A 26,462-nucleotide genomic window follows, 5' to 3' on the forward strand; every position below is an offset into this window, starting at 1 on the left:
CACTCAAAAGGGTCTCTCGACATTGCCAAGTATTTCCTGGGGGACAGCATTAGTCCCAGCTGAGAACTACTAAATGTGACAACACAGTTCATAGGCTTCCTTAAAATCTCAAATTGATGGGAACCCTCAGAAAGGTTAGAACATTTATTTTATGGGAAGAGGATAATATAGACAGTGCCATGACATTCACAAGGGCTTCGCATGTCATAAAACATACCCAAAACCAAAATAAAGAGAAAGTTACCAGCAGACATGGAGGATATAGAAGGGAGCAGGAAGAAAAAAAATTCTGCTCTATCTTTAATATAAACACATGCAATCACTTCCCTGAACCTTAAGGTAAAGCACCTTAAAAAAAAAAACACTAGAAATGCAGTACCAATGTCCAAAAAAAAAAAAAAAAAAAAAAGTCTCACTGAAAGGTGGCTGCAGAAGGGGACTTCTCTGATACCTTTCTTAAGGACTCTTTTTCTCAGGCTTGCAAAAATGTATTTCCTTGCTAAGCACAAACTTAGTAAACTATTCCTTAGCAATTAAGTTACGACAGATGTAAGACTTAAAACCATGAGGCACGCATATGAACAGTCAGTCCCAAATCCCAACCTGGTTTTTCCTGTAGTCTTGCTGGGAGTGTCTCAGGACCCTGTAGCAGAGCCGGCAGATATGTCGGAAAGGGGCGTGCCGCTGGTCCCCGAGCTCCTCCAGCCGCAGCATGGGGCCATCGCCACAGTCTGTGAATGGGGCTTGTAACAGCTTGAAGATCTGATTGTCAGAAGGAAGAACAGACACCACCATCATTTAGAGTGCAGATGGCTCGCCCTCTGTCTCAAACTAATCTAACCTCACAGGTGGCCAGACTGTGCTGGCAACTCTCTCTAGATCAACATCAATAACTTGAACATTACATGCAATCCACCAACTGGGACTGGCTACTCACTGAATTCAGGCCACCAGGACCTAACTGGTCCTCAAGCACTTGCAAGTATGGTGTAGGGCAATGGTTAAAAGTACAGACTCTGAGGGCGCCTGCATGGCTCAGTGGGTTAAGCCTCTGCCTTCGGCTCAGGACATGATCTCGGGGTCCTGGGATCAAGCCCCACATTAGGCTCTCTGCTGGGTGGGGAGCCTGCTTCCTCCTCTCTGCCTACTTGTGATCTCTCGGTCAAATAAATAAATAAAATCTTAAAAAAAAAAAAAAAGTACAGACTCTGGAATTGCCAGATTCTAGGTTGAAATCACACTCTCTACATTATTCCCTAGTGGTATAAAGGACAGTTTGTTTCTCCTCAGTAAAATGGAAAGAATACCACCCAGCTCCCAAAGGGGTCCTAAGGATAAAAGGGGATAATAACTGTCAATTGCATAAATATAGTGCTCAATGAAGGCTTCTGCCATGGAATTCGATCATTCTGGCCCCTCAAGGAACTACTACTGTGTTGGAAAATGAGCATTGGCATGGAGCCAGAGGTCTAATCTGGGAGTCATCCCATGAAACAGCTGGATATAATTTATTCTTGGATGGGAACTCCTTGTTGAAACAGGATGGAGTGTTAATAAATTTTGTCTATCATCAACTGACAGGAAAAAGGAGTCTCAAATCCCAAGTTCCTATGGAGAACTGTAGGACTAGTAACTAATATGTTTTTCTTTGGGGTTTAGTGGCCAGGAATTTCCAAGCCATGCATATAGCTAACATATAGCTTTAGAGAACTATATGGTATGCATTTCTGTGCACTTCATCTACTCTTGTCTCCCACCTCCCTATCATTTGTCTTTACACCAGTTTATGTAAATTTATGCCAGATAATACTATCTACATATGTCCTATAAGCCATTTACTCATTCTTACGGTAAGATTTTGTGGTGGTTTATAGAGTTCCCTATTTATCAAATACTCCAATTCTCCCAGACATGTGAAATAACCTTAAGGTCACATAGCACTCATTATTTCTGATGAAAATAAAGTAGTCAAATGAACTTTTCTTGGAGTTCCTAACAGATGAATTCTCACACGTTGAGATTCAACAAGTGCATTTTCAACTGAACTGAGCTATGAAGCCATGAAAAGACACAGAGGAACCTCAGATGCATATTACTCAGTGAAAGAAGACAGTTTGGAAAGGCCTCATACTGTAAGATTCCAACTATGAGACATTCTAGAAAAGGCTAAACAATGGAGGCAGTAAAAAGACCAGTGGTTGCCAGGGACTGAGGGGAGGGAGGGATGAATAGGCAGAGTATGGAGGATTTTTAAGACAGTGAAAATATTCTGCATGATACTATACTGACAGACGTCATTATATATTTGCCTACATTCAAAGAGTGAGTATGTAACACCAAGAGTGAATCCTAATGTAAGCTATAGATTTGGGGGGACTAGGATGTGTCAATGCAGGTCCACCAACAGTAAAAGATGGACTGCTGCAGTGGCACATGTGAATGACGGGTACGGCTATGCACGTGTGTGGACCGGCAGTACATGTAAACTGTTCCGCTTGCTACTGTTCTGAACTCAAAACTGCTCTCCACGCATCAAGTCTGTTTTCTCCAAAAGTCAGTTGATCAAGACTTCCAGGTGGAAACCACACACATCCCTGTGTAAGAGCAGGAATCTCACCGATGTCTTACAAAGATCCCAGTACATCGCATCTCACAAACCTGCTTGAGGATATTCTGTTCTCTCATCAGCTTCTGCCGTTCTCTGTTAGGCTTGGAGAAGACCACTTCAAGTACATCTTGACCAGAGTTAGTGCCACCGGTGACAAAATAAACCAAGTCTTCCAGCAGCTTGGTTACAGACCTTAGGAGGAAAGAAGCAATTAGAGATGGGAAATGTTTAATGTCCAATAGGTTGGAAGAGTCACCTTGGGAGACTCAGGCCTAATGAGGTAGTTAAACCCAAGTGGATCCGTTCTTCCCAATTTCCCTGCAAGTGACAATCAATTACCAGAAAGAGTAAAATACACAGAGCACACTATCGTCCACAAAAGGATAACCATCTTCATAAAATAGGAGCCATCAAATTTCATTTCAGAGTAACACTGGCCCCTGACATTTAGTTAGGTAGTTCCAGAAGCCAAACTGGAGATAGACCGGTCTTTTCAACTTTAGAGACTTTCAAAGAAGTGAATGTGGTTTTTGAAAACCACAAGTTGAAGCCACATATAAATGCTAAGGCCTGCTCCTCTCACACAAGGTTGTTCAGAGTTGGCATTTTTCTCTTTCTGCAAGCAAGGGATTTAAAAAGTCCATAGTGGCTGAGGATGAGTGTGTCTGGCTCTTGCTGAAGCCCTACCTTCTTTCATTCTGGGTGATGGTGCCCTTCTCCAGCTTCCCAGCTATGGAACCCAGCACTTTGCTGGCATCATTGGCAAAATCCAGGTCCCGAACCTCAGCAGGGGAAACTGGAACTATGGCAAATGCTTCCTTATCCTCTTTCACAGGGGAGGTGCCAATCTGAAAAGCAGAATGTTTTTATGGAACTGTCTCTTGGACTGAGAGAGGAACACATTAAGCAAACACTATACTTACGGGACAATGGGCTATCCAAAGAGCTGAAGCTATCTTGCAGTTAAAATTAACTAGACATAGACAAACATCTGGAAGGAAGTACCCCAAATCATTAACAGTTGTTACCTCCAGAGATTCTTACTGTGGGTAAGCGTGAGGCAGAAAATGGGCTCTGGTATCGATTTATACCTTCATTTGTTAAAGGAAGCATATTAAGACTGTTGTAACTTAAAAATATGCTTATAAACACATAAGGAAAAAGCAAATGAGCAAAATGGTAATTATTTACTCTGAGTATTATAAGGGTAGACAATGTACCAGGGGCACCTGTGCGGCTCAGTGGGTTAAGCCTCTGCCTTCGGCTCAGGTCATGATCTCAGGGTCCTGGGATTAAGTCCCACATCAGGCTCCCTGCTCAGCAGGGAGCCTGCTTCCCTCTCTCTCTCTCTCTGCCTGCCTCTCTGCCTACTTGTGATCTCTGTCTGTCAAATAAATAAATAAAATCTTTTTTAAAAAATGAGAGTATAATTTTTTTAAAAACAAAGTCCGTGTTTGTGAATTTATGCTCTCTAACCCTGGAGAAGGTAGTGAAGGAGAGGGGGATTCAGTGAGAGAAATTAAAGGGGCTGAGAGAACTTTCAAAAAACAAAAGTATATTTAAGTACACAGAGAGATAAATAAATAATAAAGATTGGGGAAAACTGACTAGGTATCTGATGTGCCTCAAGGCACAAGCAAACATTCCCCCAGCCAAAAATGATCCTTCAGACAGACATGAAATCCAGACAATTGCTCAACCTTTAGGGCAAAAGCCATGGAATAAAAAAAAGTTCTAGTTATTTCAAAAAGCCTGGGCTTGCTTTAGCCAGGTCCCTTGGAGAGAATTCTTTCACTGCATTCAAGTTTGTCCATGACCACACACTGGCCAAACCAAAAAACCGCAGTCCCTACCCTTCCGTCAGTTCTCAAAGGAGCCCTTTCATTAGGGAACACAAGACCAAAGGAGGCAGCCAAGTTCCAGGACTTACTTTCAGCATCACGGGTTTCTCTTCTTCCTTGTCGATGGGGATATTTGTGCTGTGAACCCAGGTATTAGTGCACAGGTGTCTGAGCCGGACATAGGAGTTTCTAAAGGGGGGGGATAAAAAAGGATTTGCGGCATAGGAATTTTTAGGTTCTCTATAGCCACTGGCCTAGAATACATTCTATCAAAAATAAAAAGGTATACCAAATGGTTTTTGTTACATACACTAGAAAATACAGACTGAGAAGCAAATGGCTACTGAGGTATATTCTGATATATTTATAATAAGAAATCATTCCTTTGCTCGCTTCAGGGGTACAGGTCTGTGAATCATCAGTCTTACACAATTCACAGCACTCACCATAGCACATGCCCTCCCCAAAGTCCATAATGTTAAGAATTTTAAAAATGATAGTAAAAAAAGAGAAAGAAATCATTCCTAAGGATTCTAACATTGGGATATTTGTATCTCTAAATATAAGATCATTCTTCTAAATGAGTATCTCAGAACAAACTAAGTAGGAGACAGAGTAACAGCAAGTCCTTCCTGAGTATATATTAATGCAGATCATGAGAGTTGATAAAGCAACACCTGAAATTTTCATATGGATCAAAAAACAAAAAAATAAAATTACTAGGATAAAATATGAGTTAATATTTAATAATCTTGTGGTAGGGAAAGCCTCTAAAGCACATAGCAACATATAAGTTTTGTAAGTTTTAAAAGTCAAAGAAGGATACATCTTATAATACAGTTTAAATTTTTTATCTTCTGTAAAGCAAAAAAAAAAAAAAAAGAACAAACAAATAAAAAAACATCAGGAACAGCTGAAAGAAAAAGGACAACCTGGGAAAATGAAAGAATACAACAGAGCATAAAAAGGTTATTAATCTGCATTTATAAAGAGATCTTTAAAATTAGTAAGAACATGAATACTGGAAATGAAAATGAGACTAGGACATAAGCCAGTAATGTAATAACCCAGTTTAAATGGCCAATAAACTTGAAAGTATACATTCAATCTCCTTAGTATACAATTCATATAAATTAAAACTATATATCATTTTACTCTACCATAGTCCAGAGACCTTGGAGACTGAGATAACCCAGTATATATAAGAGCTTAGGGAAATAACCTCTCCTCACACTCCTGGTGAGAGTGTAAACAGGTGAAACCCTGAAAGGGAGTCTGGCACTTTATAAAACAAGTAAAATCTATCTACCTTTTCACCTAGCAATGCCATTTTTAGATTTTTTTTTTTTTTCATTAAAATGACAGCACAAGTACAAAGTGGGGCATGGAGACATTCAACAAAACAATACTTACAAGAGTGAAAAACTGCAAACAATCCAATGTCTCAACAGTGGGCTAGTTAACTGTGTAGTACATGCAGTAGAATACTAACAATGTAAAGTGATTATAATCTATATATACTTGGAAATATGTACAGAACATCCCCAGTAAAAAATGTTAAAAATAGTTTATAATTCTATTTATGATGAATTATATACATGTTACCTGTGTGCCCAGAGACCTGTCTCAAACTATAACCATAATAAACCATAAATGTTAACAGTGGTTATCTCTCAATAATTAAATTTTATGTAATTTTTATTTGCTTCTTTGCTGTCTGTGACATTAACACATTTTTGTTTTTGCTTTTTACAGTGAGCATGGATAATTCTACAGTGTTTTTCAATCTGCTTTAAGGAAGTAGTAGAAATAGTGGCATAATTCTTACATCAAGAACCTACCACATTAGTGAGACAACATCAGTGAATACCAAATAAAAGCAAGTAATGGGAAATGCACATTAAAAAGCATTAAGTTGGGAGACAGTCAAGGTAAGTACTGAAGGACTTTTAGAAGATATCAATGAGGCTTCAGAAAATCATGATAGTTTTTTGTTACAGAAACCCTGAGTTGGAACTTTGAACATTGTTGGGGCTGGGCAGATAAGGGACCACAGACATCACTTGAGTTAAGAGGAATTTAGAGCAATGGTATAGACGTGGAAAAGAGGTGAGGGCAGGGACAGCATCAAACCAGATGACTATCTTTAGTACATCCTCTCTGCCTTCTGCTTTCCCTCATTCTAACTGCCCTGAACAATATAAGTAAGGGCAACCCTAGGGATTTTTATGTAAACTAGAATGAATATACATGAAACAACATGAACAAGAAATCTGACAGAGATTTTCAGTTCTTTTTCTTCTGAGTGGCTTGGACTCATTTTCTTAGTTTCAAGGTATAACCAAAGCTTGGAGCTTAGCTTTTAATTGGATGATTACATTCTATAAAGCTCTAGGCCAAATTATATTTAAGACACAAAGAGCATTGTATCCGTTCATCCCAAGTCTCATTCCCAATCCTTAACTCAAAAGCCATGAGATCAGGACAGTTACAAAACAGCCACAAAGTTGCATGCTCTCCCAAAGTTCATTTAATTCATCTATTTTACATATATTGTAATTTTATTATCTTGTTTAGTATATCCAGAATTTGCCATTATCCTTTTCATTTTGGCTTGGAAAGATTCTTTTAACCAGTGACTATCCCAAAAATTCCTTTGCTAACATCATTTCAGAGACATTCATTTATCTACTTTAGACTTCCTGATCTTCAAACAAACAATATTTAGCACAGCTTTAAGATGCAGGGAAATGAGTATACTACCCCTAAGGCTTTTTATCTCTCCACAGGAATAATGCATAAGGAGCCCATTCAATTCTGGCTCTTGGGTTTTTGGTCAAAGGCAAAAATGGATAAAAACTTTTAAAGCTAAGACCAAGTCCAAGATCATAACTGCTAACTAACACTGGTAGACCATACTGGACACTTTTCCATGGTGAATACAAGACTTCCCTTGTTTAAGAGTTTAGAATCCATCTACCTATGGACAACTATCCACCAAGAGTTTTCCAACAGAGAAACAGAAATAGATTGAAGTGGATATAGAAGCACGATCTCTAACCAGCCAAAGCTGCTTGGCCATCTGACCTAAAAGCTTAGACTCAACTTCCCCCTTCCTACAGGATCATGTGGATTTTCAACCCATTGGGGAATATGGCCAACTAGCTAGCACCTTACTCCCCATGCCAAGGGAATGTCACGAGACACATTCTAATAAAATGATGTGATATTTCAAATCACAGGGTCCTGTTCTTTGCTATCCCTTGCAAACTAAAACGTTTAGCATTTATGTAATATAAATGTCATTCCCTCATCTCCTGGGAACCTAACCAAATTCATTAAATCACTACTAGAACAGAGGACACAACATATGGAAACTTACTTAAGCTAAAATGCAATTGGGTTCTACAGACCTGTACTTATCTAGTTAACAAGTCAATGAGAAAGAAAGCTTTTAAAAAGCAATCTACTGGGGTGCCTGGGTGGCTCAGTCTATTGAGCATCTGACTTTTGATTCCAGCCCAGGGTCATGAAATTGAGCCCAGCATGGGATTCTGTGCTCAGCGTGGAGTCCACTTGGGATTCTCTGTCTCCTTCTGCCTCTGCCCCTCCTCCGTACACACTCTTTCTCTCAAAATAAATAAAATCTTAAACATAAAAATCAACGTACCATACCACAAACCATATTTTAAAGGGAATCTCAAAATGGGTCAAAGACCTTAAGAGTAGAGAGCAAAAACTATAAAACTCTTAGAAGAAAACATCAGTATAATTGTTTTTGACCTTGAAATGGGCAATGGTTTCTTAAGAAATTAAAAGTTAAGCAATCAAAGAAAAAAATAGATAAATTGGACTTCAACAAAATTTAAAACCTTTCTAATTCAAAAGATACCATCTAGAAAGTGAAAAAACCTAGAGAATGGGAGAAAATACTTGCAAATCATATACCTAGTAAGAGGTTTATATCTAGAATAAAGAACACTTAAAATTCCATAATAAAAAGACAACACAATTTTTTAAATGGAAAAAAATTCTTCTAAGATGATACATGAGTGGCCAACAAGCTCATGAAAAGATAATGAACCTTATTAGGCCTCAAAGAAATGCACATCAAAACCACAATGAGGTGCTACTTCATACTTACCAGGAAGGCTCACATAAAAAGACAGTAACAAATACTGGAGAGAGAACACGTAGAGAAATTGGAACCCGCACACACAGGTGGTGGGAATGTAAAATGGTGCATCCGTGTTGAGAAAGTCTAGCAGTTCCTCAGAAGGTTAGATAGTTACCATATGACGTACCCTTCTTCCACTTCTAGATCTATACCCAAGAGAAGGAAACCTTATGTCCCCTCCCCAATAATGTTTACACAAATGTTCACAGCAGCATATTAGCCAAAAAGGGCTGATGATGCAAATGACCATCAGGTAATACGTGGATAAATATGGGGTGCCTGGCTGGCTCAGTCAGTAGGGCAAGCAATTCTTGATCCCGGGGTCGTGAGCTTGAGCCCCATGTTGGGCACAAAGATTACTTTAAACAAACAAACAAATAGATAAATAAATAAAATCTTTTAAAAAAAAATGTTGACAGATAGAGATCACAAGTAGGCAGAGAGGCAGGCAGAGAGAGAGAGAGAGAGGAGGAGGAAGCAAGCTCCCTGCTGAGCAGAGAGCCGGATGTGGGGCTCGATCCCAGGACCCAGGAATCATGACCTGAGCAGAAGGCAGAGGCTTTAACCCACTGAGCCACCCAGGTCCCCCGATAACTTTTTTTTTTTTTTTTTAAAGAATGGGCATTAACCCTTCTTTTAGAAAAATATGAAAAAATAAGTGGATAAATACAATGGGATAAAACTACATAATGGAATGTTATTCAGCAATAAGATAAAATGAAGTCTTATACATGCTATAATACAGAGGAAAGTAAAATAAGCCAGTCATTAAAGATCACAGGTTACATTTACATGAAATGTCCAGAACAGGCAGATCACTAAAGACAGGATGCAGCTGAGTCTAAGACTGGATGTGGAACATGGGGAAATGAGAGTGATGGAGAAAGGATACAGTGTTCTTTTTTGGGAAAAATGTTCTAAAACTGTGATGACAGCTGCCCGATTCTGCTCATCCCCTAAACACCACTGAATTGAGCCTGTTAGGTGAACTATATAGAATATGACTTAGATCTCAACAAATCTGTTATTTAAAAAAAAAGAAAAGAAAAGAAAAGAAAAAGGCAATCTAAATCAGGAGTTCCAACCCTGGAGAATGCAAAGCTGTGCACATACTTGAGGTTTTCTAGAGGAACATCCTAGCTTTCCCCCAATTCTCAAGGAAGTAACAACCCAGCAGAGTTTAAGAACGAAGCAACCCTTTAACTAGATGGCCATGGAAGGCCTCCTTACACTGTAAAATCTCTTCTATGCAGACACTGTCCTCGGTTCATCACTCCAGCAGCACAAGAGAAGCTTCTCTGCTACTGCTGAGAGCACCCACATGGCACTTACCGTTTCACTGACAGCTTGAACAGTGACACGGCAATGACGTACCCGAATAACGAAACACAAAGTGATAGTCAGAGGAGCCATGTGTAAAGCCTACAGATGCCAAGGAGATTGTCGCTAACCAATGCTGTGCTGAAGAGTCAGAACTGCCCCCAACAACCCTGTCCATCTTCTGTGTTTAAGATTTGGGGCTCTGCAAAGGGACTGGCTGATATGTGATGAGTTGCTTAAACTCTCTGAGCTTCGGCGTCTACCTAGAAGAAGGGCAAGTTAGTAACACCTAGTTCACAGCTGGGGGCGAGGAGAGGGGCAGGTTTGTGAAGATCAAATCACGTAACTGAAATGAAAGCACTTGGCATTGAACATGGCATGTAGTCAGCACTCAGTAAATATAAGCCATCATTGATAATAGTGCAGCTGATTTGGGTGTTAAGCACGAGTTTTTATTCCACTTGAGTCCAGTTATTCCCTCCACCAAAATGCATCCTTGTGCAACCAAACCAAGAGTCAAATTTAACAAAATAACCCAAGAACACTGGTCTGACTTCTCATATTCCACTACATATTCAATGAACTACAAATATTCCATTTCCCAGAATTTCTTTACAATTGTTTATTCAGTTGACTTAGGGGATCTCTCAAGTTGGGAAATGAGGACATGAGTAGAGGAAATCAGACATATGGAGCTACTTAGGCTTATGATTTGACTTGTTCACCTAAATAAAGTAAATTAAATAAATGAAAATAAATTAGGCTCTTGAGAACTTAAAACTAATGAGCCATAAACAAACCAGCCACCATTCCAATGGGCAACCAGAACAAATCTTTTACAAAAGCTTCAAGAAAGGCAATGATGATTTGGATTCTAAGAAGCCCATCCAGGTCACATACATCAGTTCTGACTCACTCAGGATAAGCCATTTTAGAATCATACCTTGGAACAAGGCTATCACCTCCACGGAGAGTGGTGGGGTCTAGCTCAAAAATGGAGGAGATGTCGTTGCCTTCAGGCACAGAAACTAGGGAGTACACCATCTTTTCTTGGGCATTTCGCAACCTGCTTCGAGAGGCGTCCTGATCAGGGTCCACCTGAGGAGGAAAAGTCATCAATTCATAGATTCTGCACACCAGACCTTCCCTCACTACAATCACTGCACAGTCCACAGGAACAGGGAAGAAACATCAGCAGTTGGCAGGAAAAGAACCACAGTTTCAGAGCAGTCATGAAAGAGGACAGTCGGCCACCCACGCCAAGAATATTTACACTCTACCTCCTTGTGTTGCAAAAAAATGTTTAAACAATGCAGGGTTACAGTAACAGATGTCCACGGAAAGAGTGCTATAGAGGTGATGAAGAAGTCCACAGGGCACATCCGTCTGCAGTAGTTGGAAGAGAGAAGAAGCACTTTGAGAAAAACTCATCCTGTGGCTTTGGTTATGGGTCATTGAGTTAAGCTACAGTTAAATGGTCTAGGAATAATACAATATATCTACTTCCCAGGAGAAAAAGTAAAATAAAATAAGCCTGCATCCAAGTGTTCGTAAGCAGAGATCCCAGTGTGGCCAAGAAAAATATTTGAGAAGTCAGACTAGCCCTGAAAAAAAGTTCATAATTAATCAAGGAGCGTTGCCGACGACAATTCAGGGAAAAAGGGGCCTCTCTTGCTATGTAAGGGATTTGGTGGAGGCTGAAGAAAATCTCTGACAGTTAAGACTAATGAACAATGACGAAAGCTTTCCTGAGAAACTATAAAAACACATTGTAGGCTCCAGAGCCCATATGCCTGAGTGCCTTTAAGCAGTATGCTTAGACCGTCACGTCTTCGCATAGGCTTTGCTAGGTGTCTCCCGGCACAGAGACTCTACAAGGGATTATTTTTAATTTTCAACGTCCTTGCAAGAAGACAACATCCACCTGTATCTACAGGGAAAAATCACATTTTCTTTGTCACTAACTTGCTTGGCTTGGGCTGAGGCACTGACTCTTTTCCAACTGGGGAATGGATAAAGGAAATCAAGTTTAACACGCAAAGGAGAGAGGATGAGAGACTTTAATTCTAGGGCCTGACATCTAAGATTGCAGGCAGTAATCTGCTCTAGCTCATCGGGCAGCCCCAACTTTTGTTTGAGGAAAGGAAGAAGGGAATGGAGGGAGAATGAGGGGAGGGGGATGGAAGGAGAGAGAGGGAGGGAGGGAGAAAGAAAGAAAATACAAATGCTTCCTTTAATACCTAGAAGCTCTGTGTCTTCCTCCCTATGCCCTCTCCTCTAATACCTTATAGCACCATCCAAACAAAGCCACAACGCATTGTTGTTTCTACTCTCAAGGATGAATCTAGTGGAGAGCACCAACTACCCCAGTTCAAGGAAAAGCTCTGCCCTCTTCTAACCACTCTCACCTGCAAAGTCTTCCACATACCACTTTAAAATAAGCCCTGACCTGATTCTGGCTTGCAACACACAGCTCAGCTACAGGCTGGCAGTTCAATTTCAGACCTGCCGGAACACTGAAGAAAAATTAAAATTGCTCGGAGTGCCTGTATCTGGACTTGTAACCGCAAGACAACGTCTTCACGTTCTTTGTGTGCAGTCGGCGTTTGCCACCTAGTGGGAGGAAAGGCACATGAACAACAGGCTGCAAGACAAGAGCCAGCCTCGGATTGTCCTTTCTCTCCCTCTGGCATCAAGAATGCAGCTCATGGGTGCTGCTAAATTGAGAAGAACAAGCTCACCAAGCTAAGTAAGATTCCAGGCAGAGATTCCTACAGGCACTGGATGCCAGTCTCGGGGACGTCCATGACCCACGAGCAGAACAAAGTTTCCTCTCCCATGCTTTCCCAACTCCAGCTTTTCTGCTCAAGTTTCCCAGCCTACAAGAAGGTGAGGGGTACAGGACTCTCCCAATGCTAACACCTTCTCCAGAGAGGCAGAAGCTGGGCCGCTTGGCTCAGGGTCTCCACATGGGCCACTGGGCTCATGGGGGTAGGTCTCCTTAATGAAGATCGCCACCCAAGCAACATCTGAAGCAGCCAAAGCAATGCGGTCTAGATCTGCACCCACGCCTGCTGGCACATTCCACCACCGGGGCATGGAGAAGCAGGAGAAAATAGAAAGATGACTGAACTCTGATTGAACCAAGACAGGTCTGACGAGTTAGGACCACGCTCTGGTTCCTCATCGGTCCAACAAACATCATCAAATCTCCTCTAACTCCTTTCACACAGCTGCTGCGCAGTCCAGATGAACTCATGGAGGGATGTAAAGACACTAAAAATGCTAATGATCTTGTCCAACCTACACAAATGCTACTTGCTGAGCACTTACTATGGGCCGCATCTTAGGTACCACAGCTCACTTGGTCCTTATAACAAGCAGTTCCGCCACTTTTACAGAGGAGGGAAGTGAGGGCCAGAGAGGAAAATGTAGCTCATTCAGTCCCACAGCTCATGCAAGGGGAGGGTCTGCTATTTAAACCCAATTCTGCCTCTCTTCCTGCCCTGCTTTTGGATCATTACATTCTTCCTCCTGTGCTACAAATGCCCGACCTCCCTGCGCCCATCAACAGGCCAGGAGGGCAGCCCCCTTCTTCACACAGCTCAGTGTTCAAATGGATGTCAGCTCTCACGGGCAGAAGCCACAGCTCTCCTTCTAAGTCATCTCAGAGAGGATAATAATTACTCTGTGTTTCACCCCAAATGGCGGTGCTAGTGCCATTAGAGGCAAGTCCCACAAGGTCTCGCAAAGTAAAGAAGGTGCAGTGACAAGAAGTACCCTATGAAAAATGGCACCCCCGCCAGTCCAAGCCTCTGAACACCAGCCATGTGAATAATACACACGAATGTTGGGCAAAGACTTTACTGCACGCTGGCAAGAAGTCAGACCAGGTCAGTGCTCTCAACCTGCCAGGCAATGAGGCAGGCAGCTCTCAAAATGAGCTCCGGCAGTAAGGGCAAGGAAGATAAAAGGAAGGAGTAGGACCCGCAGCGGCTCCCTCAAGAACTGGGAAAGACATAATCTCCTGCAGCAAGTCCAGGAACTCATGATGTGAGTCCCTCAGCTAGCACGCCTCTTCACTCCTTCCAGAGCTAACATTGTATCCAAACGTAACTGCAAGGTTCATCCTTTCCACAGAATTTGGACTTTCCAAAGACAACTGCATTCTGTTATCTCCAGCCCAAACCCCTTTATCCATGGATCCACTTTAAAACCTGTGAACTCTTCCAAAATCTTATGCCCCCCTCCAAGTCAAAAAGAAGTAATCTCAGAACCACCTACCATATTCACCAGAGATGACCACATGAACACACAATGTCAGAGTAGCAACTATTTGCATTTTTTAAAATCCTAGACCAGAATGAAGCACTGTATAAGAGAAGGGCTTTATTGAGAGCCATCATTTCCATATAACAGTACCACAGTCCTCTTTAACACATATTTGTGGACAATTCAACCCCCAAGTGCCCCCAAATCAGCATTAATTGGCTGTATGGCTTCTAAAGAAGGATTCTGTTGGCATTAAATTCCAAACTACATTATAAAGTCTACTCCTGAGTCTGCAGAAAGCAAGGACAGATGGTCAGACAATCGAGTGTCTAATCCAATGTCAGGAGCACCATGCCTCATGTATTACCTTCATCATCTAAATGACACTATCCATCTCACACACTCATTCCCTGAAAAAATATGGGTGAGTCATAGATTGAGGTCAACAGCAATCGGATATTCATTTTCTTAAGGGGCCATCTCTGTCTCTTACCGAGGGGCATTCCAAGAGAGCATCAACTTCTACAACTTAAAGGTGGAAACCCTTTGAGTAAGCACACAGAAGGAGCATCATCACTGCTAGTCCTGGACCAATCAGAACACAGGAAGATATGATTGCCCTCAAGGGAAGCACAGAACAAGACCCTCTTTTAAGGCATCCTATGGTTTCCCCTTCCCCATCACTCAATGACAAATGGCAGTTCTTAAATGGGGTTCCAGATCATTTGGCCTCACCCTACCAGATGGAGACAAGAAGGCTCTTGCTCATACTTACTGAGGGCTGAAACTCCAGGCATTCTTCCTCAAAGTCAGGGTCTACCTGATGAAAAAGAATCATTAGGAAATTAAAACATCCATTGATTTCTCCAGGACTCGGCCCCACTTGCAGGAGACTTCAAGGCCTGTGAACATCTCTGAACAGCTAAAAACTCGGCCCTTCCCTCTGCTCATGAGACCAGCATGCCACAACACATATCACATGAGTACAACACACAGGGAATGATCGACCAGTCACCAAAAGACGTCTCTCAAGTGTCGACAGAATAACACAATGAGTTTACTAGCAAGGCAACAGTTACAACCCTGAGATAAATAAAAGAGGAGTATCCAGTCATAATAATGCTTAGTTTTAGACAGAATAATCCTGCTTAGTTTTATACAGAAATAAAAAATTTATAGCCTCCGGCAAGACTTACACTCACTTCAGAACATAACAAATAATGCAACCACTACTGATCTTTGGCAAACCATGGAATCAACATTTCTCACAGCTGGCTTGCTGGATCTGTAACTCCTTACAGCTTCATTTTAAATTTCAACTTGGTCTTGACTTTTGGTTCGTAAGTATTTTGAAATCATCATTTCTTCCAAGTATCAGGCATCTCCAGGATGAGGGGCTCAGTACATTTCGATTCAACCTTCTTTGGGGTCAGCAGCAGAAGCAATACTGAATCACCCTGAAGATCTCTGAGCCATCCCACAGTGGAACCGGACCAACGGGAGGTTTCTTTTGATGTACAACAAGAATCTGATATAAATATGTACCGTACATCTTCCAGCAGATCAGAGTAAAACTCAGCATCTGCCACACAGTATGATGGCTCCTTAATTGAGCACAAAAATTAAAAAGTCAATTCCTCCTGTTCAGTATTGAGTCTTGCCTTTCCTCAAAAACCCTTTACAGACATTTAAGGAAAAGTTAATTTCTTTTATTTTTTGCATTCCTGCAAGTAAAGATAAGACCCTGTCTATTCCAGCAGTGCTCTGAAAACCAGAATACTTGGTAAAGTTGTCTAATTCTTTATGTGTCTTAATGCTTCCAGCTTGACAACCATGCTTCACTACAGCTGAGTCTTGGACATTCATGTTAGGAGCAGAGCGGGTAGATAAGACATGGGGAGACCAAAACGCAAGAGCAAAAATTTTATAATCCTAAATCCCAGAGAAGCATTCTTTCCTTTTTTTTCTTTTTTTAAATCTACTCTTAGCAACTTTCAAATATACAATATAATTAACTACAGTCATCATGCTGTACATTGCATTCCCATGTAAGTATTATTTTCTAACTTATTTTCTCCCCACATCTTGATCAAATCCCTGTGAAGTACTAAAATGTGTTAATCATCTTTACCTTTTCTCATCTATAAGCAGAGAAATGAGGCAGGCAGAAACAGAAAAGCCGAAGGAAAGGCAAGGTGACTGAGCATCTAACTTCCCAATGGCCACAGGTAAATGAAAAAAAAGGAACGTATCAGCCTTGAAAGAGAAAGACACAGAGGCTGTTACTTACCTCTGCTGCTAAGTAATGCCCTGTAGCAAGATGCTTGAAACGGAAGAGGCTATTCCAATATCCAGCTCCGCCCCGACATGGGTCATGTTGAACTACCTACAAGAGGAGGAATGATTACCAGGAATGGAAAAAATGTCAACCCATAGGAAGACAGCACCAAGACTTCACTCCTAAGTCATAGTTCAGGAGTGACATTTACTAGCTGAAAAAAATGAGTATCTTCCAACAAAGCCACTGCAAGTATCACATGTAATGTCATAGCGCATACATACAGAAGTGTTATTTTTCTCCAAAGAAGAAATAGTCTCCCAGTTCATATGAAATGGTTCCAGCAAAAAGTTGAATGGCTTTCAGATTATTTGCTTTAATCATAATAAAGTAGAAGTTAAGATTCTACAATGCATCCATAAAAGGCATGACAAATAAAACTAAATTTCAGAGGAAACCGAAAGAATTCTGTACTTGTACTCACGTGCTGAAACACACAGATAAGCCAGTGCTCTGAACTTGAAACTCATAGAACCTGGGCCAATTTACTATAAAAATACATGTAAGTTCAACTTCTGGTCATGATGGAATAATTGACACTGGCAGTCGGTGCCATGAACAATTAAACACTGCACAAAATACATGAACTTGCTACAGACGACTAGAAAACTGCATAAAATACAGGAAACAACTGTGTTCCAATGTTAGACAATAGGCAGTACACAACTGTGATCTCTGAGAAAAGGGAAACAAACAAAGTGATCTTCATGATTATTCCAGCTTTCTGCCTTAAGGGTCCTCTCTGGACGGTAGCACTGGGAAGAAGAATCCAAGCAGAAGACATCGACCTGAGTTGAGGAGATACATCAGAATTTAGGGAGATAAAGCAGCAGCAATTTATGGGGCCAGAATACAGAGCTACCCAGAGAAAAAGCTCCAGACAACTACACAGGAGCCTCCTTGAGCTTTTGGTTGAATACCAAGTTGCATACGTATAAGGGGAGACCACACAAGGCCCAATGAAGAATGATAGGAAAGCTGTGAGTCCAATGTTCTCATTGCTCATTTGGGGCTGGCAGATGTTCTGACAGATTCCATGGAACACCTTGGGCATTCTATAAAATGTCAGAAGAATTACACCTTAGTGATGGGGCCAAGCCAGCCCTAAAAAGAGAAAAGACTGTAGCACACTTGACTTAGCAAAGCTTTAAAATAAGCCTCCAAAGCATCAATCTGATACACAAGTAACATTACTGTGTGATAAAACAGAACTCAAAATTCTTTAAAGGAAGGTAACAGGGTGCCTGGGTGGCTCAGTGGGTTAAACCGCTGCCTTCGGCTCGGGTCATGATCTCAGGGTCCTGGGATCGAGTCCCACATTGGGTTCTCTGTTCGGCGGAGATCCTGCTTCCCTCTCTCTCTCTCTCTCTGCCTGCCTCTCCATCTACGTGTGATCTTTCTCTGTCAAATAAATAAATAAAATCTTTTTTTTTTTTTTTTAAATTTGTCAGAGAGAGAGAGAGAGAGCACAGGCAGACAGAGTGGCAGGCAGAGGCAGAGGGAGAAACAGGTTCCCCACAGAACAAGGAGCCCGATGTGGGACTCGATCCCAGGACGCTGGGATCATGACCTGAGCCGAAGGCAGCTGCTTAACCAACTGAGCCACCCAGGCGTCCCAATAAATAAAATCTTTAAAAAAAAAAAAAAAAAAAGGAAGGTAACAGAATACAGATACTCCATAAAGTAGCACCACAACGTTCAGCATATAATCATGAAGCACTGGACAGATGAGAAGCAGGAGAATATGACCCACAAACTCAGCAACCTGTCACACAATATCAAATGATCCAGCATTTCTGTGTGGGTTGGTGGGGGCAGGAAACATATCTGAGACAGAATGAACCCAAATTTTACCATTTTGATACATACATACAGATTCAAGAAACTCAATGAACTCAAAGCAGGAAAACACACACACACATATATACCTACACACATGCGCACACGCGTGCGCACGCACGCACACACACACACCCAAGGCAAATCATAATTAGATTAATGTAAATCAGAAATATCAAGAAAAATCTTAGAAGTAGCCAGGAATAGCATGGAGGACAGTAGGAGAAGGAAGGGAAAAATGAAGTGGGAGAAATCAGAGGGGGGAAGAACCATGAGAGACTGTGGACTCTGGGAAACAGACTGAGGGTTTTAGAAGGGAAATGGGTGAGCCTGGTGGTGGGTATTAAAGGAGGGCATGGATTGCATGGAGCACTGTGTGTTACACATACATCAAAAACTAATGACGTACTGTCTGGTGACCAACATAACATAATAAAATAAAAATTTTTCTTAAAAAAGCAGCCAGGAAAAAAAAGAAAACACTATATACAGAGAACAAAGGTAAGAAACCACTGAATTCACATCAGAAACAATGCACACAAGATGACAAGGGATGCGCAACTTTTAAGTACAGAAAGAAAAATACTGTCTACTTAGAATTCTGCATCCAACAAAAATAGCCTTCATAAACAAAGGCCATGTGGAGAAACTGGAACCTTAATATACCACAGTGGGAGTATCAACTAGTGCAATCTGGCAGTTCCTCAGAAAGTTAAACAGTGTTACCGCAGGACCCACAATTCCACCCCTAAGAGAACTGAAAAACCTGTATCCTCACAAAAACTTGGTAGGTGAATGTTCACAGAAGCATTATTCAGAAGAGCCCAGAAGCAGAAACAATTCAAATGCCATCAAGTAAGAAAGTATGATGTATCCATACAGTAGAATATTATTTGGCAATAAAATGAATGAAGTATTGATACAGGTGGCAAAATGGCTTAACTTTGAAAACACTCTGAAAGAAGTGAAGGAAGTCCGATTCAAAGGGTCACATAGTGTAGTATACCACTTACAGGAAATGTCTAGCATAGATAATTCTATAGAGACAAGAAACTGATTGCCAGGAGGGGAGTGGTTTGAGAAGAAACAAGGCATGATCACTAGGGATACAGGGCTCCTCTTGGAGTAATGAACATGTTCTAAACTTCACTGTGGTGATGGTGGCCAAACTCTACAGACCTAAGTCAAACTATTAAATTGTACACTTTAAATGTAGGAGTTGTGGCTCAGTGAAGCTATTATTTAAAAAAAAAAAAAGATTTTTAAAATGAAGGTGAAATATGTTTCCTCATTTTCAAATGAGAGCAAGAGAACTGGTCACTAACAGGTACAAGAAATGCTATACATGGTATTGGCTTCCTTTTTTTAAAAGGAGCACTAATGATTCCAGACTCTGCAAGAAAAATATTAAAAAGGGGGAGACAAAGGGGGGAGGAGACCCTCAATGTTTTCCTAGGATATGCAGGGAAAAAACAGCAGGAAACAATTTTTTAAGGAATAAGAATTAGACAGCTGTTTCTTCTCAGAAGAAAAAAGAGAGAGGGAGAAGATGTTCTGAAATGGATTTCCGAGTTAAGCATCTGAAGTTTTAGAAGTCCAGACCTTAAACACCCTCCACAAAAACTTGTGATCTTTAACTCATTTCTACCAATTTAGAAATGAGTAAGACATGGTGGCACCTGCTTTTAAGTTTACTCAAGTCACCCTTGGTGACTTCTGCAGGGCTCGGACTTGTTTTTGGGTGGGGGAGTTACCACAACATGTTAAAGCAAGATGCAAAAATGTTTGTCATCACTTGACAAAGTGATGTCAACTGTGCAAAATAACCTGCTCACAGAACAAATAGCTCCAATGAAATGGGTACATTAAGTTAATGAAATGATGGATTACTTCTTCCTTTTTTCCTGTATTTTCAGTTTTCTCTTAGTTTCTACTTACTACTTTAAATTCACTTGAGAAGTTTTTTTGATTTTGGGTTTTTTATTTTTTGGCAATAGTATCCAAATCACATGAAAAGTAGTTCTGAAAGACCGTTTTGGCTGTGCTAAGTACAGCGGTGACATCAGTGAATAATGACAAAGGTCTAGCTCACAAGGGGTTTCTAATCTAACAGGACTGACAGGGTCTTTATGTGGGCACTGACTAAAAAATTCCCAACAAGTGCTCTGGGTGTGGAGAGGAGGAGAAAAAGAGTAAGAAGAAGGCAGAAATTGAAAACTCTATGCAGAGTCCTTTCTTTACGAAAACTGTAGAAATTATTCTATGCAATAGTCAAAATAAACCTAAGTACTACAACATTCATGTTAAAAGAAACGTAAGACAATTTTTTAAATGCGCAAAATATTGCAAAAGACACTTCCCTGAAGATAATATACTGATGGCAGATAAAGACATGAAAAAATGCTCACTATCATTAACCATCAGGGAAATGCAGATTAAAAGCACTAAGAAATCCCATGATACACCTACTAAAATGGCTAGCATGGAAAGAACGAACGATACCAAGTGTTGGTGATGATGCGGAAGAACTAGAACTCCCATACCCTGCTGGGAGGAACCTTAGATGATATGAACACTTTTGGAAATAGTTCAGTAGTTTTTTTTTTTTTAAACATACACCCACCATATGATCCAGCTGTTCCATTTCTAGATAGTCAGCCAAGAGAAATGAAAGTTCACAATCATGAAGAGACTTGCCCACATTTGTAATGCCCTCCAAAGCTGTTCTAACAGCCAAATGTTGGGATCAACTCAAAGGTCCATCCACAGGTGAAGAGACAAATTGCAGTGTACCTCGTGGTGAAACATTCCTCACCAACAGAAAGGAATGAACTACTGACATGTGCAACAACATGAATGAACCTCAAAATAATCATGCTGAGTAGAAAAAAAGACCCAATAAAGATTATACACTCTCTGACTCCATTTATACCAAGTTCAAGAATAGAGAACACCTAACGGTGGAGATGGAAGATGGAAGTCCAATCACTGGCAACTTCTCTAGGAGGAAAGAAAGATAGTGCTGGAAAGAAGTTCAAGGGAGCCTTCTAGTTGCTTCTAATCTTCTACTTCCTGATTGGGTGCTGGTCGTGTGACTGTGTGTGTATGTAAAAACTCATCAACTTGTACACTTTTGACCTGGGCACTTTGTGTCTGCTATACCTCAATAAAAACATGAAGCCATTAGAGCAAGGGAGGAAGAAGAGAGGAGGCAGGCCAAGACAGAGAAATACATGTACCCTAACAGCTGCAGTTACACAGAGAGAAGGGCTTCGGGGAGAGGCTAAGTCCTGCAGCTCAGGCTCTCATCACCTCTGTCACCAAGCACTCATGCCATTGTCTGGGGGTCCCACCATTCTAGTCTCTTTCCACCTCCTCTCAATAAATGACATGCAGAATCATTTATCTTCTCAAATAACAGAATCCTTTATCTCCGTAGGTAGCGCACTGAATACTTTACTCCCCTCCTCGAAACTCCTCTCCAAACACCCCTCCCGCCTATGACTTAAATCCAAACTCCTCACAGCTTGGATAGGTGCCCTTCAGGCTCCAGTCTCCAAGCCCAGTTGCTGTTTCCCTTCTGTGCCCATCCTCTGCTCCCCACTGAACTGGGATGCAGAGCCTTACCTCATTGCTGCCTCATAGTCCCAAATGCATGCCACCATTTGACATGAAGAGGCCAATGCCCTACGCATCTCTGCCTTCAAAAATATACACCATCTTGTTCCGTACCAGCTCAGATGCCACGTCCTTCACCCAACCTGAACTTCTCCCTCCCTCACCTCCATCCCCAGAGCATGAGGAAAGTGTCTCTGGCCACTTCGCCATCCAGTGATCTGGATGTCTCTCTCTCTCTATCCCACCCCTGACATGAGTCACCGATGTACCCTGCAGAATAGACACTCAATTACATATTTTTGGGACATATGAGCACGGTCGAGGAAGACATGGAAGGAAACGATGATTTGACGGTGAGAGTAAGAAACTTCCAGCTTCACTTGAGAGTTTGCTTCCCAAGTCAACATCATTTTTCCCCACAAGTGCACCCAACATCCTCCGGATGTGGCACGGCGTGCTTATTCATCTGTCACCCCAACCCATTTTCGGAAAGAGGTGAGCTTAAGCACTTCACAGACCCCCGAATGTTCTCTCTCCCTCTCCAGTCCCACCCCTTACCTCCACTTCCCACAGGGCTTTTGAACTTGTGGCAGATGTGGCCGACTGCCGGCCGGTGGTTCTCAGGAAGACATGCTGTTTCTTCCTGTGCTCATCGCAGGTAAGAAACTTCTCCTGCTCTGCATGGAACAGCCTTACCACATCACCCTAAAAAGTCAGCACATGGAGGGTTTAAAGACCATGAATCTTACCAGAGAACTTAGCTACTGCCCCACGTAGAGCCAAGTGCAGCCAGCCTGGGAAGTACCAAACTCACCCCCTTCAGGATGTCATCTTTGTTGTCACTCCATTTCATGAAAAGGACTATTTTCCAGCTTGTATTGCAGTTGACAGAATTGACCTGAAAAACAAATACAGTTATTTTTTCACACGTCCCTCCCCACAATTGTTTTCCAGCTCAAAAACTCCTCATTACTGCCTAAGAGGCAGGGCTGTGCTTCCGCTCCAAAATCCTACCAATTCATACCATTAAGATCACAGGAACTGCAAATTTAACTGGCCTGGCAGACGTGTTGGGTAATAAAGGGTGCATTTATGCCCATCACCATGTATGCTCAAAATGACTAAGGGTACCTTCTTCACAGCCTTTCTTCTGCAACTCTCCTGCTCTGCAGCCAAAAAGTAAAAGCTCAGTAGAAACAAGGACCGAGAAACATACAGGTGCAAAGACTGCAGTGAACACATTCTAAAACGTGAATGATAATCACTGGCAACAGCAGCCACCGCTAGTACACTAAACACATGCCAGGCACTGGGCGAAGCACTAATATTCATGACTACGTTCAGTCCTCAGCAACATGCTGAAAAGTGGTAAGGACCATCACACCTATTTCAGACAGGAAAACTAGTGCACAGGGAGATTGGGGACATGTATGGTAACTAGCCTGGAAACGCAGACAAGATCTTGTGATCTTGACCCATAGACAAATATTTATGTCACAATCAAGTTACTGTCCTTTGGTCCTGGAATTGCCAAATTTGAGGCCAAGGAGATGTTTTGTCAAAGTCAACAAATCCCAGTTGCTGGGCCACCGATGGCCTGTAGCACACCCATCAGAATAAGCAGCCAAAGACATTCATCCAAGGCAAACAAACTGGAAAAAGGTGCCCATATAGCCAGAAAAATGTGAAGAAGAGGCCCTTCTCTGGCTTAACAAATTAGGCAACAATCTCCTTAGGCTTATATTATAGGAGGCTTAGTAAACTGAGTCCTAGGGGAGCTATCAGCCCTACCCCAACCCTGATTCTGGGTCTTCATTACTCTCCTCCAGAACAGGTATGCTGCCCCAAGTCACTAATAAGGTCACTTTCATCATGCACGTGCTGTGGCCCCAAGGAGCCCTGCTCCTGCGGCCTCTCCTTGCCCACAGCCATCACGTGGTTTCCCTTACCTCGTTGCAGCCCGGGTTATCCACCAGCTGATGGCTGCTGGCATGTAGGGGCTGGCCAGCATTGACGGGGTTCAGTACAACCTTGTCACCAATGACCACCTGGAAAGGAAGAGACCAATAGAGCTTTTCAAAAAAGGGTCTGACGTCCTCGTGGAGAGCAGGTGGGGATGTTTAGACCACACCCTTGGATATGGCACATCCTCACCCATCACAGCCAAACACAGGCCAAGCAGTGAAGTCCCACAATCCCCCTCCAGTCCCTGGAGAAATACCAAGACCAGCATGGGACACCACTGCCAACTGTCAATATCCCCCCTTTCCTACGTTAACAGAGATCTATAAAAAAGCTCAGAGTATTAGGAATAGAAGCAGAACATTGCCTGAAGGAAGTCTATTTTTAAATGAATAAAGCTATAATTGTCTATATCTAAAGTAATGACTTTCGGGGCGCCTGGGTGGCTCAGTGGGTTAAGCCGCTGCCTTCGGCTCAGGTCATGATCTCAGGGTCTTGGGATAGAGCCCCGCGTTGGGCTCTCTGCTCAGCGGGGAGCCTGCTTCCTCCTCTCTCTCTGCCTGCCTCTCTGCCTACTTGTGATTTCTCTCTGTCAGATAAATAAATAAAATCTTTAAAAATAAATAAATAAAATAAAGTAATGACTTTCATACTTTTTTGGTACAAGCAACAATAAGAAATGCATCTCTATTATATTCCAGTTCATACCTACTTATGTGCACATATGTGTGTGTGTATATATATGTATGTGTGTGTACATATATAGATATACATATCTATATTTACCTAAAACAGAAGTTACCTCCCAAAACAATAGTTATCCTCATTATGTTTAGGACAGCCTGATACTATCTATTCTCCACTTTCTAAAATGATAGTCACAAGCCACAAGCCAATAGTCACAAGCCACCAACGGGAGTCCACAAACAGATCAACACTTGTTTGTAAAACACTATCCCACAAAGGATAATCAAACTTTCCATGCCATCATACCTTCTCAACTAAGGCACAACTAAACAGATAAGTTTAAAGAAAGCCAAGGATTTGCCAAATATGAAATTCAGGACAAAGCACCTTGTTCTTTTATTATGAGGGTAGAGGGAAGGAAAACCAAATTGATGGCTTCCTAAGAGGTAAAACTCATCTATTTTCAGTTTGCTACATTTGGGGAGGGAATACAACTAAATTTTCCCTGACTCCAAATAAATACACACACACACACACACACACACACACACAAATATAGATAGATAGATAGATAGATAGATAGATATAGATATGGACCTCAAAAAAACCAAAACCTATGGTGAAAACTAAGCTTTACTGGACTTGTTCTTCTCTCCTCAGTTGAGGATCAATATTTACTGCATACCATCTGGGAAGGTATGGTCTGTTTCTACCTGCTTCTGGGATACAGCCTATAATGTAATACATACCCCAGCATATAAACGAATGCTTCACTGCCCAAAGCTTGCAAACTTAAATAGCAATATGAAAAATGGCAAAACTCAGTTTGAGATTAAAGCTAGCTGAGCATTTTGACCAGATTTCAAACTGTTTAAGGAACACATTTTGTGTTAGTAAGAAGCTACTATTGTCAAATCTTAACAAGGTCAGAAAAACAGCTTAATAGCATTTAAACATACTTGTTGTCAAGCTGATGCCCACAAAGTGACGTACTAATGCAGCTGACAACAACCAGAATGCTCTGAGTCACATGGACAAGTATTTTGGTGGCTTTATACCCCAAGCAGAGGAGCCAGCTGAGGACCAACCCCAGTCACTGACATGGGATGGAGAATCTGCCAGCTTACCGATAAAGGAAGAACTGAAGCGTCATCCTAAAATCCATTCTCCATCCCTACTGTATCTAGTTATCTTCTCTTCTCCTTTTCTACTAACTGTATTTCCAAAATAGAAAGGCGTTTCCATTCCACTAGTGATCTAGAATGACAGGGACACTGCCCAGGACATTTATATAGGATAGCTGTTTTCATGGTGAAGTTACTGAGGTAATGGGCTATTCATCCAATTTTTTCAGAAACTCAGTAGGAAAAACACAGCTACTGTATTTAGGTCACACTTCTCTCCAAATTTCCCTGTTTCCCAAACATTGGTTTCCATAGTGACTCCCTTCTCTTCATCCAGGATGAGCCTCTGGTTCCAACTATAAAATTCTCCCCATTGACTTTTATATACAGTTAGGGCTGGAGACTTGGCATGGGGCACTCCCCAGGCTGGGAATTTGCACTTACGCTGTCTCCGATGGATCGCAGCTTGTAAAACGGCTGAATATAAAACCAGGACCCTTCATTTCCCGCCTCGTCCAAAGTCACTCTCATGGCGTTCTTCTCCAGCAGAGCTGGAAGCCTCTTATTCACAGTTAGGTATTTATTACTTTTCAAATGCAGGAGCTGAAAACCCACGGAGGAAATAAGGTGAGTGTCAGCAGGTCTCTGAATCTCTGTGATGTCTTCAGTCACAAAA

General features: G+C 41.6%; 1 protein-coding gene across 7 annotated transcripts in view; it reads right to left on the reverse strand.

The window, feature by feature from the left end:
- The window catches only part of ITPR1 (inositol 1,4,5-trisphosphate receptor type 1), a 331,871-nt gene that overhangs the window by 171,155 nt on the left and 134,254 nt on the right, over positions 1–26,462 (reverse strand). For 4 of the 7 annotated variants that reach the window (XM_047746278.1, XM_047746270.1, XM_047746254.1 and 1 more), the window contains exons 7-17: positions 26,231–26,389; positions 23,963–24,061; positions 22,828–22,911; positions 22,572–22,718; positions 16,509–16,604; positions 14,994–15,038; positions 10,890–11,044; positions 4,539–4,638; positions 3,296–3,456; positions 2,659–2,800; positions 604–762 (exon numbers count right to left, since the gene is read on the reverse strand). In XM_047746278.1, the coding sequence (XP_047602234.1) occupies positions 604–762; positions 2,659–2,800; positions 3,296–3,456; positions 4,539–4,638; positions 10,890–11,044; positions 14,994–15,038; positions 16,509–16,604; positions 22,572–22,718; positions 22,828–22,911; positions 23,963–24,061; positions 26,231–26,389 (1,347 nt within the window). The remainder of the gene's footprint in view (positions 1–603; positions 763–2,658; positions 2,801–3,295; positions 3,457–4,538; positions 4,639–10,889; positions 11,045–14,993; positions 15,039–16,508; positions 16,605–22,571; positions 22,719–22,827; positions 22,912–23,962; positions 24,062–26,230; positions 26,390–26,462) is intronic. The other 3 variants (XM_047746291.1, XM_047746284.1, XM_047746265.1) reach the window with 1 other exon arrangement.

The sequence above is a fragment of the Lutra lutra genome, chromosome 1 (genome assembly GCF_902655055.1).
Source record: "Lutra lutra chromosome 1, mLutLut1.2, whole genome shotgun sequence".
Classification (NCBI taxonomy): Eukaryota; Metazoa; Chordata; class Mammalia; order Carnivora; family Mustelidae; genus Lutra; species Lutra lutra.